This window comes from Malurus melanocephalus, unplaced genomic scaffold (assembly GCF_030028575.1).
Source record: "Malurus melanocephalus ecotype Western Australia unplaced genomic scaffold, MMel_1.1 scaffold_160, whole genome shotgun sequence".
Classification (NCBI taxonomy): Eukaryota; Metazoa; Chordata; class Aves; order Passeriformes; family Maluridae; genus Malurus; species Malurus melanocephalus.
The window spans coordinates 1,401,930-1,416,482 of NW_026623392.1; the positions used below are offsets into that span (position 1 = coordinate 1,401,930).

Genomic DNA, 14,553 nt, shown 5'->3' on the forward strand with positions numbered 1-14,553 from the left:
GGCAGCGCGGCCGCTCCCGCGCTCCGCGCCGTCGGCGGTGGAACCGGGCCCCGGCGTGCCAGGCGCCGCGGGAGAGAGACCGCACTTTTATCAAACTTGAGCCAACGCTCCCCTTCCTCTTTCTTCCTCTCTCCCTCCTCCCTCGTCTCCGCCCCTTCCCTGCCGTTCTCCTCTTCCTCCTCCCCCCCGCGCCCTGGGATGTTTATTCGGGCGGCTGCGTGAGGCGCGGGTGGCGGCGCCGAGTTTCTCTCCCCCGGCCTGAGGAGTTGCAGGCGCGCACACGCTCGCCCGGCTCCGGGGGAGAGAAGGAAACAAAATGTCTGCCAGGGCTGCGGCGGCTTCCACCAAGGTAAGGCTCGGCTCCGGGGCGGCCGCGYTCCGTGCCCGCTGCGATCCCGCGGTACCCCCGGCACCCCCGGCGCGGTTTTCCCATGGTGCCGCCGAGCTCGCACCGCGGCGGCCGCGGCTTTACCCCCGCCCGTGCTGAGGGCCRGGGCTAGCGCGGACCGAGAAGGTGGATGAAGCGGGCCGGAGCCTCCCGGCAGCGTTCCCCGCAGAGCCTTTCCCCGCTTCCCGGGAGGGGCCGCAGGTGGCCCGCAGCCCCCGGCCCGGGCCCTACCGCACCCCCCACCGCGGTCCCCGCCCGGCCGCCCACCTGTTGCATGTGCGGGCCCCGGGCCCCGGGGCGGGACGGCTGCGGAGCCGGGCCCTGCCCCCGGGAGAAGCCCCCGCGCTCCCGCCGGTGCGCTGGCCGTGCTCTTTTGTTCCAGGCTGGAGCTGGGTGACAATTAGGAAAGGTTGAACCGGGAGAGTCCAGTAGTGCAGGATTTTTTCTGTGGCCGCTGAATCAGTCGGGSATGATTGTTGCTGACATACGGTAAACAGCTTTGGGGCGGCAGTAATCCGTCAGAAACTTGTGCCGGTCCTCCACCTGATCCGTAGGTGTTGCCGGTGCAGGTGCACGGTGCGGACCTCCCCCGGCACTGCGCGGCGGTGAGTAATGCCGAGCGTCCCCGAGGGTGAGAGGTGGAGTTAGGAATGCTCAACAGGTTATTTCTCCTTCGCGCAAAATTAAAGGTTTGCCTTGAAACTAGTTTGAATTTGAATTTCGAACTAATTTTTAGCTTGTGGCGCTTGAGTAGTTGCTGTGGCTTCAGCGCGACAAGTTCCCGTGTTAGCTGGTGCTGCCGGAGCTGAGCTTAGTGGTGTTTGCTTTCGAGTGAAACTATGTRGTTTCGGTCTGATGTCACTTGCTGGTATGCACTTACTCAGAAGTGATATTCTACAGGCTAAAGTAAAATGTATACCTTACTGAAATACTACCGAAAAACTTCGGTACTTGAGATACTAAGTAACAAACGTACTATAGTGGTAAGATACTCTTGGCTGGTACCGACTCCAAAGTCTCACTTTCTAGGTGTGTTCAAGGCAACCTCAGCTTCTGGAATGGRATTTTAAAAACTTAAAAGCCAGTGTTGACTACTAAGTTCCATGCCTCTTTCTAAGTATGCTTCCAGAGTATTGTACTACATTTTAAAATATACCCGCACACATTTCAACAATAAACATTTTTTGTTGGAAGAATAACTTATTTTGGGTAGTATTTCACACTGGTGGTATCACCTAGCTATAGAGACAGATAAAAYACACTTTTTTAGCCATTTTCAAATGGATTTATATTAATAAATAGGAGTTGAAGGTGGATGTTATTTTGAATAGTGTTGCGTTAGAATTTTGCAATATGAGGGATTGTAAGAAATGTCACCAACTTAAATTTTGCAGGTTTTATTGGTGTAAAGTGGGGGTATAAAAATCTAATTTCTACTTCAAAATGCTCTCTTAAAATACAATTGTTTTGTGAGGCTATGGAGATGCCTTCCACTYATGCATGTACTGTCGTGAAAACTTTTTCTGTTTTTAAATATGGAAGTGTATTTAAAGTTACAGGAGTGTACAGAAAGTGTATGTTTTGGCTGTAGACTGGTGTACAGACTGGTGTTAATTGAAAGTTGTGTCTTGCCATAGGAGTTACTTGAAACTCCTGCTCGTGGTCATATCACATTGGCCTTTGGAGCTTGTATGTATGTATACAGTATGAGCCAAACTAATTATATTGAAAGGTATGTTGATTTAAGAATGTTGCAAAATATAGTCTCACTGGGGTTTAACTCTTCACTGGTATGCTTTCATATTTATGGAAGTTGCATATTTGAGAAAGCCTACCTTTCTCGGCAAAAAAAATCCTTTTGTAAATTCTGTGACTGTCAGTGTAAATKAGTCTGTGATAGCTTTTTATCAAAATTATTTCCTACCTTTCTGTCTTGATCACAGGAATGTCTTTAGAGACTAGAACCTGATGCATACAATTCATATGAGTTTCCTTGTCAAAACAGAGGTGCTTTCAGTAGATGGATAGTGTTAATTGTACTTCAGCCATTAGTTCCTGGGCCACTCCATGTAGTTTTAATAGTTATAGAGAGGGAGATTAAAAAATAATCTGGGAATAGTAGAATATTGGGGAATTTCTATATTCACATTTCAGATCTTGTTTTCTTTAGTTACCCCTTTGAACATCATATCTGGTTTCTCRGTTTTGGGATTGGAGTGCATTTAAAAAGCCTCTGTAAATTGTTTTCTCTCAATAGTTATTTAATATACTTCTGAGCTTTGTGTCCATGTCCACAGTTACCTTGGCACACTTGATTAGACAAAACTTAAAAAGAAAAAGAAAAAAATTATTTTTGATTAGCTGAATAATTCCTATTTGTACATGAGAGAATCTTGGCTGCTGTGATTGATTGTGTTACGCCCTATTATCAACAGTCTCTAACAAACAGTTTCACTGCCCTTCAGTTTTGATTACTTAGCGTTTTTCCTGCTGTGCTGTAAAAGAATGTGGTTTTATTAAGGTGTTACATGCTTGTTATAGCTGTTGGTAATATACAATAGAAAAYGGTGGAGAAGTGAAGTCTTGCTCACAGTTTAATATGGTTGTGGCTATTACTGCAAAATTTAAGGGGCCTAACCTCTTCTGATGTCTTTTTGAACAGTACTGATGGATGCTGTGGGAATGACTGTGTTAGGGACTTGATGATGGGATGTAAACTTTCTCTCTTCCTTTAAGTTAGTGATTCAAATATAGTTCACCCTGGTAAAAAAAAAAACCAACCAAACAAAACACCCTGAAAAGCTTTTAAATTGTAAATGTGGGGACAGGACTCATTGAATCCCTGAGTCTTTTTGAATGCAGAACCTGAGTTCTGGAGATTTCCTTGTATTTTTAAATACATACATGAAAGACTGTGAAGTACTCTTCATCTCAGTCCTGTAATTAATTGAATTTTGGTTATTCTAACTGGCTTTCTAGCTCCAGGCATGTGTCTGTTAACTACCCCTTGAATCAGAAGTTGAGAACATGACTGTGTTAATGGTTCAAGACATACTGATGTCAAGGACTCMTTGGTTTTCTGCTTTAGAGGGTATGATCTGTGGTTTTCCTAAGTGTGGGTTATCCTTGTACCCACAATCTTACTTGAAAACACCAATGTACCTGTACATATGTGCTCTACAAGAAACAAACATTTTAAAAGAGTTTTTAATGCAGTCTGTGAGATAGCTATGTTTGGTGCAGTATTTTGTTTTTCCCATCTAAGTCTGTATATGAGCACTGTAACAGTTCTTCAGTTGCTCAYGAGATTATTCAGTTGTAACAACAAATAAATAAATACCCAGAAAACGTATATGGAAAAGTAACCGAGAATTCAGTCTAACCTAAAATCTACCTTCTGTATGGAAAAGAAGAGCCTTTAAAATGACTCCATTTAATTTTAATGGTGTTTCCATAAGTTGTCTCCAGAACTCAGGTTCTGCATTCAAAAAGGCTCAGGGATTCACAACAATCCACATTTACTATTTAAAAGCTTTTCAGGGCGTTTTGTTTGTTTGGTTTGTTTTTTTTTTTTTACCAGGGTGAACTATTTGGACCTTAGGAAACGCTAATTTTAATGTTCTGGTAGGTTTTTTTTTTTGAAGAAGAAATTATATCAATTTGTATTTCGGGCTTGGATTTTCTTGAATTACGACTGTCAGTAACTTCAACTACCAGATGATACTTCAGGTGCATTTTTCAGTGACTGAAAAATGACTTTGGCTGCAGTGTGAGAAGAGCTGCAAGCTCCACRCTCCGTAGGTCATTATGAAGTATATTCTGGAGTTTGCTTCTGGTTCAACGTTCAGCATGAAGATGACTGTARTGTAAACAGAGCTTGAAATCTGGCTGTGCCTGGCAACTGACTCCACCTTTGCAGAGTGGAAAATCAGTAAGACCTTATCAGTGACCAGCTAGCTACCCTTTGTGTCAGGGAAAACATCTAGAAACTGGTTATTGTACGTCATAGGTGTTTTAACATATTGTGCTACTACTTATATTCTGTGACAATAGATACTGGGCTTCTATATGTGCAAAAAAACCTCAAAACATGGTGTTTTGAATTTGTGCTCGAAGTCAAGAGTGGTTATTGAGCTTATATGTCTGCTTTGTCATCAAAGTTGTTTTGTTGTCAAAACTTTTGGGTACTTCTGAAAATACATGGTTTTAAGTAGTCAGCATATGGTTGTGAGTTGGAAACAGAACTGTAACTAGTCAACTACTCAAGCTCTGAATTGTGCTARATATGTTGGGTTTATTACTTAAAAYGATATGCAAAAGTATTGTCCATCTCAGGTCAAAGCACTCATCCAAAAGCTTTGTATGAAAGTTGAAGTTTTCACCAAGGACTGAGGTGTTCACCCATTTTGTTTGCCAGTAAGCTTTCAGTGTGAAATAGGATCCTCTYRTCTGTTTTCTTGTGTCCTCTATACCTGGAGGAAAGGCCATGTCTTGTSTATGCATTGGAGTGGTGGGGGAAAATCTGATTAGTCACAGTGTGGGGGAGTAAAGCCATGTCCATGTCAAAATTAATAGTCCCAATATTTGGTTTGTAACACTGTCCAATTCTAGGTGTCAGTTTGAGTTAAGGGATAGTATTTGAAACAAATGCTTTTATTGTTTTTTTTAATGGGTTAAGAAAGTCATTGGTCAGTTATATCCTCATAAATATTTCCTTGTTTTCATGGTATAAATACAACAAAAAATAATATCAAACTATACCCAGTGTTTTTTCAGGCAAATATATTGCTAATGACTTCTTCACTGAATGTACTGATTAAGCAAACAGCCGTAGGRAAGTCTTAAAATGCATTCCATGATTCTTTGCAGTGTATTTATGTGGAGTCCAAAAAGTCCTGAAATGAAAACATTGTCTTGTCTTAAAATGATGCTGTTTTTAGGGAGAGATTATTCAAATATGTGCTGTACAGTAATAATTAGGAGGGGTGTTCTTGTTTCAGGGGGCTGTGACATGCTTGAGTGAARGATCTGAGAAAATGGTGGGGCATGTTCAGCTGAATATTTAAGGTCCAATGTGGATCCTTGGAGGCTGCAGAGTAACAAGTGCTGTTGAGGCCACAAGTGTGATGACTTGTTCAGGGACAATGGTGTCTGCTTGGTTRTCCATGGGATTTTCCTGCTGTGGTGTACTCTTAGACAACTACTTAAGCTGCAGACTCTGTGGACTGTTGGAGTTATATAGGTGGGCTACTACAGGGTTGATTAACCAGCCCATTGTGTGCAGGACTGAGCACTTGGCTTACATTTGCTATTCCTGACTCTGCAGAATCTTCAGTAGCTCTTAAGAGTTCTTTGCTGCATTTACTCATCAGGATTTATTTAGACACTTGGAAAAATTGCCTATATTGTTGGTGCTAAAAATTTAAATATTGGCTGTACATTAAAAAAGTATTTATTTTCTCAAGAGTATTTGGTAATCTCTAATAGGATTCTTGTTTCCTAATCCATTATAAACAGATGTTCTTCCCTTTTGTGGTGGGGGAGGGCAGCCTAAATTCAGTAAGATGATAGCAGTAGGGAGTGTTGTGTTGGAGARGTTCACATTCTTAGAAGAAGTGGGCAAATGTACTGTGACCTTTTTGGCCTGCATAACTCATCATAAAGTGTGTGGTCAACTTCTCATAGCAGAGGAAGCAACAACAGAATTTGGTATGGTTCTGATAGCCTTTTTGTCTCCCCACCCCCACATATACAAASTACTGATGTGCTGAAAATAGAAATTGAGCAAAAGTAGGCAGTTTGTTTGATTTGTAGTTCCCAAGGCTTTTCCCAGTAAGTACTGCACTGCGGAGCARCCTTCTGTCTTCCTCTCAACTGCCTTCTACATTTGACTTCTTCTTAGGAAGCAATTATAAAATATTCCCCCACCCCTCCTAAAAAGGCAGTAATTAGTTTTCAACTTGTGATCCTTTGGGAATGTAGAGGCAGTTCCTTGCCTGGTTTGAATGGGGTCCAGTAACAGTGTCTTCCCCTCTGCCCCACTGCGTCAGCAATCACTTTAACAGATGGCCCCCTTCTCTGTATCCAGCTTAAAATTTTTCTTGTAAATATTAAATGGACCTGTTCCAGCTATTTACACTCTGGGCTGGTGACTGTTTCTTAGGATGCATCCAGATGGGACATAGAATGAGCAAGGTGCATAGAGACTTGTTAATACACTCCAGAACATATGGTCAGGCTTTTGGACATGGCTCTGTGAGGCTGAAATAACATCCACTGCCCTTTCCTGCAAAGAGTGTTGGGTCTCTTTCTTTAGGCAGCCAGGGTGCTCTTGCAGCAGCATTAATGACTTGGTTATATTCACCAGCAATTCAGTAACACAAAAATTACAAAGAAGTAACTTGTGGCTGAGGAGACACTGCTCAATTTTTTTTGTTAATTAAAAGAAAGTAATAACCTTATATTATAACTAGGAGCAGTAGCATAATGAAACAGGACAGATTGTGAAATTTGAACAATGATGTCAGTTTTTCTGTTACTTAAATYACAACAGTGGTGACATGGCTGACTAGGGACTGACCTGGCACATGTTGCTATAAAAGGTATATAAAAACATAYTTAAAGGCTTTTWAAAAATAAATTAAAAAAAAAATTAAAAAMCAAAGTGAAGAATATGTACACAGGTGCCTTCAGCTTCACTGAAAATATAAAAGTTGTAAATTATGTAATCTGTAGATTCAGTGGTTTTAATAGAAAGTAACAGTTGCAATGTCTGTAAACTCTAGAAGTAACTTTGCGTTGCACTTTGGCAATATGGTATCAATTAATCAGTTAGTTGTAATTTGCATGGAATCAGGATGGTACCTGGGGCTAACTGTCAGTTATTGTTTATCTGAACAAATTCAAAGACTTGTAATAAATACGTAATTCATGTTTATTTTGGATGACTGGCTTCCCCAGAATTAAATCTGGGAGAAGGCCAGATCACGTTAACCCTTTCATCACAGGATGCTTGTTTAAAAACTTTTTCATGTCACTCAACCCAGCATTGTTCCTACATGTTATTTGGATTTGGAAATGCTCATTCACCCATGCATTTGTCCACATGAATTAGTTTCTCAGCACAGTGTTAGGTGACAAAGGTACAGGCTTTTTCTGTGAACCTGGACTGACTGAAATAATTTTTTCCAGTGGGTAGTAAGATCTTGAAGGCATGGCTTTCTGACAAAAGAACTTGTGTTTCCTTCAAAATTGAAATTAAGTTGTGAAAAGTGTTTGGCCATTGCATACAGGATAAACCTCTCTGTTAATAACCCAGCTGTGTAAGAATGGAAATTCCTGGGGGATAATCTCATATGAGAGAACTAAATGCACTGGCATTTTGATTGGGTTTTCTCTCTGTGGATAATGTAGAGTGGATTAATATTCCTAAAACAGAGAGCATTTAGCTAGGAAGTACAAGGTATACAGGTTTATAGAAACAGTGTTGATGGCTTAAATGAAGAATGGGTTTCATCTGAATCAGATACAGTGCTGTGGAAGCATTCTCTAGGGTTATTTTTTCCAATGCTCATGTAGTTTATTGTGGTTTGTTTATTGTTGGTAGTTCAATGGTAAATCCACCCTAGAACTGCCTGGAAAAGTGCTGAGTTTCAAATGAGGGGATCTGTCATTCAAATTGTTTAAATACCAGTGCTAACATAAAAGGTTTTCTTGCTCGTTGTGTTTATTTGCAATCAGTAGATGTCTCTTCCTTGGGAAGGTGTGTAAGCAATAGCAAGAGCAATACTGAGAGAATTTCTCCTTTAAGATGACCACTGATGATGTTTGTTTTTTTTCTTTGTGCATTATGAGGACACCTTTTAAATCAGTGAGTGAATTGCTTGGGATGTTTATAACTGGCAAAAATAATTTTTCTTTTCTCTGATAGAAAGTACTGTTTTTCAACTGGGCCTAAACCCTTACTATGAAAATTGCATTTTGCTTGCTCCACCTTTTAACTTCCAGGACAGGACCCTTTAATTTACTCAGTAGTAGTTGCAGTYTTGCTGTATTTAAAAATTAGTTTTATAGGAAGTAACTTTAAGCATTTTGGGAAACTTGTTTGGAAATAAAGAGTCCCTCAAAGATATTTCTRCTTCATAAACTACTACAGATATTTCTACTTCATATAGAGAGTGTTACAAAACTTTCTAAATAGTTTCCCCTCTATCAGAAGAGCAGACTTCAATGTTTTTTTGTTCCATTTTAAAATCTGAATATTATTCTATGTTTCCTGGATATGCTTAAAGTGTAGAGGTTAGTATGACCAAAACATACTACCATCAGGTAGCTGACCAAAACATAATGCCTAAAATGTGTCTTTACTGTCCTAGCCCTTCAAGCAATGTAATGTTGCTTCCAAGCGATAAGCCAAGGCAATTTACAGATTACTGGAATGCTTGAAAACACTGACCTTTCAGGTCACTCCGAGCACTCCTATTATGCAGAGATTGCTGTGGCACTGTTGTAATGTGCTGGCCTGTCACATGCTGACTAACTTGCAGAAAGCTTTGATGCAGCTGTTTTAAAAATGCTTTTGCTGACTGATAGGCACTTARGCTACTGCCTGTGAACAAAGCCAGCTCTCATTCCATGCTTTTAGCCCCCGTTTTCTATAACAACACATCTTCCCTGCTGACTACACACACAGTTCTTATCTGGGCCCRATTGTTGACTTCTCTCCATTTAGATTGTATTTGTGTTAATTTTCACTTCAAAAATAGTCGTGTGTGTCAGAGATTTGGTTTGCGTGGTTTATTCAGAGCTGCTGCAAACAAGCAGCCTTGGAAAGTTTATGTGGTGGCTTTAAAGAGTGGGTGGATTAGGGAGAAGAAAGTGTGTGTGACCAGGCAGAGCAGGGGAGGGAAGGGATTAAAAAAACAATGGTCCTTTATTGATGATGAATACAGTGGAAAGTAGTTTACTGCAATGTAGCATATATTGTATAGTTTGAGCTGGAATATCTTTTCTTGAATTGGTGTGAAGAATGAGAAGAATTTGACAAATGTTTCCTTTTAGCATCTGAAGCTTAATGAGCATAATACGTGGTAACTATGCCCGTACCTTCTTCAGTATTAGATGCAGGACTAAACATGAATAAAAAATTGTGCTAACTCAATTTTTCSTTTACTGTGTTTATTTTTGTTTAGTTTTATTAGTAGTTGTTAGATCAGGTAGTGACTGAATTGGGGTGTAAAGTCTGTACTTGTGCTATTTTATTTAACCACATGGACAAAAATATTTGGATTTTGTATATATTTTTGTATGTACTTTGTAGTTGCACCTTAACTTTCGTAGAAGAAAAGATTTTCCACAGCTCAGTTCCACAYGTGTAAATCTGGCTCAACTTCAATGGCACAGTGAGGCAAAAAGGATGCTTTACTTACATGTGTTAATAATATTATAGTATCTTGGGAAGGATTAAAATTCAGATAAAATTACTTCTGAAGGTGAACCTACAAAAATAAGTGGAAAAGATGCAACTGAATCAATACATTGATACAGGAGGTACAGATTTAGATATTATTACTGTACTTAATTTTCTCTTTTAAATCACTAGAATTGCATCATTAGAAAGGCACCAATATTAAAATAATAGGCTTTGAAAGCATTCTGGCAAWAAGGCTTGTTTTGCTGTTCAATTCAGGCTTTAATGATAAAATTGTACTACAGCTGTCTTTGCTGGAACTACTGTTTCACATCTCATCTTTCTGATGCACCTTTTCACTCTTTTTTTATCCTCATTTAGTCTTTAGGATTGTTTTTCCAAAGAATGCTCTGGATTGAATGGTTTCTCTCCAAGCTGTGGTCTCCTGATAGGTTTTTGCATTGAACTGACTCATCAAGCAGATTTGTCTGGTGTTCTAAAGCTAAACTCTTGTGGTTTCTTACTCATTTAGGGAGATATTCCTTTGAAATAGCTGTGGTTAGCTGAATTTGCAGGTTTGCAGATAACTCAGTTGCCTTCTTGCCCAATATCTTATTCTTGTTAACAGGTAACTTGATAGTTTTTTTTTTTGGGCGACAGTTGAATGAAGTGTAGCTGTAACCTAGAATAAGCAGGTAATTCACCAAAATCACAGATGCTTTTCAGCTGTTAACCAAGTGCTTAGCCAGTTTCTTCTCCAGCTGGTTGGATAAACAACTAGAATGTCATTCATACTTTTCCATTTCAAAAATGTGCTGAGTAAATGAAAAAGACATCTGCCTATTAAGCACAGATGGGAAATACTTGCTAAGAGGTAGATTTGATGGGTAGCATCTCTCAGTAATTATGTATCGACTTCTATTTTTAGTCTTTGTGTTCAGAATTTCTCTTCTGAAATACTCTACGTGCTTCTCATCTTCACCATAGCTTGGCRTGCAATTGGGGATCAATCTTGATGAAATGATGATGACCAAGAGAGAGCAGTTTCTCATAGGTCTGGCTCTGCTTGAGTTACTGCATAGTTAATTTATTTCCAAGTTGAATTGAAGCCATTGCATCCACTACTACATTTGTGTAGTGATTAGTTTGGGACTCTTTGCTTGATGTGTCTTATCTGTGCAAAACAACTGTCTACTTGGACAAAATACATTTTTTGTTTCCATGTTTSTAACAGGTACCCAACAGACTGCTATAGAAAATAATTTGTGATCTGTCTCAGTATTAGGTACTTGGGACTGACAGTAAAGGTAGCTCTTCAGGCCTGTACAGACATGGAGATCACCAATAGTTAAACTGTAAAGGCAGTTCTAGAAATGCCTGATGTTCTCCTTCTGTTCAACTTGCCAACAGAAAGCTTTTGGTGTTACCGTGCTGGTGTGTCTAGATTCTCATTGTCAGACATTTGTGATTATTGTCAAACTTCAGCCAGTATTTACTGGGGTAGCTTATTTATAGCTTTCTGTAATACCTCAATTTTTATTTTTTTTTTTTAGTGAGTGCTTGTAGTGTGTAAACTTTCTTCTTGCTTTTCTCAATATTGAAAACAAGTCAATGAAATTRACGGACATTGATTCAAATAAGAGCATTACTTTTGGTCATGTTGGATGATGTTTTTGTGGACTGGTATAAATGGATTAGGCTTAATGTTCTAACTTGCACTGGAGTAGACGAATTGTTTTGGTGATAAGGAAAAGAGCCTCTCAGATGTAAAGTGAGACCCTAAAAAGTAACAATGCTTTGCAATTTACCTTTGCCATTCTGTCAGGCTTGTTTAGGCKAAGTTCCAAGTGCAGACTTCAGATACTACAATTCTTTGTGTGTTKTGATGCTTACTACTTGCTTACATGAGAAGCTCAGATTTAATCTTGTAAAAAGTGTGTGTCCAGTGCTAATAGCAGTAGCAAAAGAAAAACCAAACTGAAAAGATGCTTGTATTGTATCCTAAAAATAGAGAGAACCTAAAATGCTGCTTTTGAAAATTATTTAGAAGTAATACTGATATTTACATTTAATTGTACAGATGCAATGATGTGTTATATGTAGGTAGGTGGGGCTGTTATCTGAAATAATGATGTTCATGTATTCTGTATGTAATGCTTTACCAACAGCCTTTGCTTCAGTTTGGGGAGAAAAGCTATACCCTACAGAAACTTTACTCTTGTGTGACATTACGCTGCCATTGGTCTCAATATTGGAGTCTGTTAAGTATGTGCATCGATAATCTGCACTATTGTTATGGTAAAGCATGTGTTGTCTTTGATCTTCTGAGGGTAAACATGGCTTGGGAGCACTGACTCCTGACTTAACAGAGCATTGTCAAGGRAAAATGTCACCAGTATGATAAATARTGCGTGCAAACTGCTAATTGGTACATGCTCATGGAACCTTAATGTGTTCAGTTTGTCAGGATTGGGCAGGTCAAATCCTTAGTTTACTCTGTAGTTGCAAGAYGTAGAGCAAAGTGAAATGGGAAAGGAGTTTTTAAGGACTTTTTTTTTCCTGTATCGCCTTGTAATAACTTAGTTCCTTAAAAAAAGGTCATGAAGCAATCCCAAAAATACATTGCTACGTTGATGATTTATCCAAGSCCCGTATTGTCACAAAATGGGCCTTTGCATCCTTTACTTGCAGACGCCWATATACACCCGATGATTGGAGTGCTGCTGGTGAGGAACATCCAAGAGCAAGACTGTGCTACAAGTGAAGTTCTGCTCTTGAAAAAAGTTATGTTTAGCCCTGAAATGAAATGACACTGTTCTGATGTGCATCTTCCCCCTCAAGAGTCAAGGTGCTGACTCAAGTAGGGCAAAAGTATGGRAGCCCTTCTGCTGTTGATTTCCTTTTTTTTTTTTGTGGAACAGATTTGAGTTCATGCACAGCAGTGTCATCAAATACTTGCGGAGATGAAATTCACAGTTAAGTGGGATTTCTCTTACCTTTCTTCCTTGCTTCTTTTTGAACTTTGTCACTCTTGAGATGAATTTGTTCTCTTTTGTCAATTAAAGTTTTAAATTGCTTTAGAATGTGAAACCTAAGGCAGCAGATGGGGCAAGACTTAAACTTCTACACTAGTTATTTCCCCTGGTCTGTAACYTTTTTGTTATTTTCTTAGAATTTATTACATTCAGAATGTTGAAGTTCAATAGAGCTGCTTTTTGTAGCACACTGAGTGCTGGTGTAATCCAGGGGTGAGGTAAAGGCCATGTAACCTTGAGTGGGTTTCCAAGTTGCAAACTGGAATGTCAGGTTATAGTTTTGCAGTTTTTCCTTCTTGCAGTTTTWAATGTGAAATATAATCAGAACAACTTTTAAAATGGAGCCATTTGCCAACTGTTGTCTTTGGGTTTGCCAACTCTGTTTTYAAATACAGTTCCAGGTAGATAGAGGATGCAGTTCTATGGAAGCACAATGCATATTTTGAAATAGCCTTGATCATTTCTGCCCACATAGTTTTCTTGCATGCTTGGGAATGTRCATTCTAGAATGGACATGATGCAGTTTTGGTCAAGAATATAAATATAAATCTTGTATCGTTGATGTTGTTGAAATTGTGGGAATAGAAGTTAGAGTGTCATGTGGTTAAAGCTGCTGGTGAGGCAGTTTGTTCCACTGAAATGAGTTAATTTTAATTGTTGATGAAATACAAAACCATTTTTGTGACCATTTTTAAGGTTAACCTTTGTGACCATWTTTAAGGTTAACCTTTGACTTTCTGGGTGTGGTTCTTTTTTTTCTGTTTGATGGGATTGTGTTTTTTGGTATGCTTGGGCTTTTTATCACCTTAAAATTTAGTTTGGGAAGTAGAAGGTCAAGTTGAAGCTGCAAAAGAAAGGCCTTGAAGGTATTTGTTCTGAAAGATTGTAATTTTAGRTAATTAAAGCTTTCTAAATTTGCATACTAGGTTTTATGTAAAATTCAGTGTTATTTCACCTACAGTGGTGGAAATAATTGAAAGTCTACCAAATGGATATTCATGAGAAGAATGGCTTTTGAAGTGTGRTGTTTTGCATGGTATGCATAAGGCAATTTGCTGCTACGAAGTTGTGATCTGGTCAACAATTATTGTTCTTGAGCATGTCAGCGAATTCCCTTGTCCCATTCCTCCACTGTGATGTGCAAAGAGGAAAGAAAGAAATCCTAGCTCTCTGTCTGTAGATAGGAATATGGGATAGGAAACGATGTGATGGTTCTGTAGATCTGAATACCTACAGAGCTAGGTGGAGCCTGTGTACAGCCTCTTGTGCAGTAATTACTCTGTCATTTTTTCCCAATGACTGTAGCCAATGTCTCTTGTGCCCTGCTTCATGAGGGCAAGGAAGGAGACTGGGTGTTGGCTCCTGACTCAGTGAATGAGAAATGGCTGGGGTAATTCTTCAGTCTGGGCTTCATAGGGATTSGGCTGTTTGGAGTGGGGGAAGGGATGCAGTCTGCAAAAGACAAAATCCAACCTCAAAAAATCAAGAACATGCTTTTTTTTTTGAAAGTGCTTGCTTTTCTAAGTTAATGTCTAGTGGTTTGTATCTAGCTTTTCTGAAGAAGTCTGTGAACCACTGGTATAGTGGCAGGCAGTGTTGGGATTGCTGCCAGTAGTAAATGAAAGAAGAGAATTGTGATCAGGGCAGCTAATGGTGCAGGGCAGTATCTCGGGTTTGCTTTTAGTGCCTCTTGTCCAGTCTTGGCTCTCCATTGGAGCTGG

General features: G+C 39.5%; 1 protein-coding gene across 5 annotated transcripts in view; it reads left to right on the top strand.

The window, feature by feature from the left end:
- Positions 1–14: 14 nt before the first annotated feature.
- TJP1 (tight junction protein 1) overlaps positions 15–14,553 on the top strand; it is a 66,589-nt gene continuing 52,050 nt past the window's right edge. For 3 of the 5 annotated variants that reach the window (XM_057371877.1, XM_057371878.1, XM_057371880.1), the window contains exon 1: positions 15–349. In XM_057371877.1, coding sequence (XP_057227860.1) covers positions 317–349 — 33 coding nt within the window. In that variant the 5' untranslated portion in view covers positions 15–316. The remainder of the gene's footprint in view (positions 350–14,553) is intronic. The other 2 variants (XM_057371882.1, XM_057371881.1) reach the window with 2 other exon arrangements.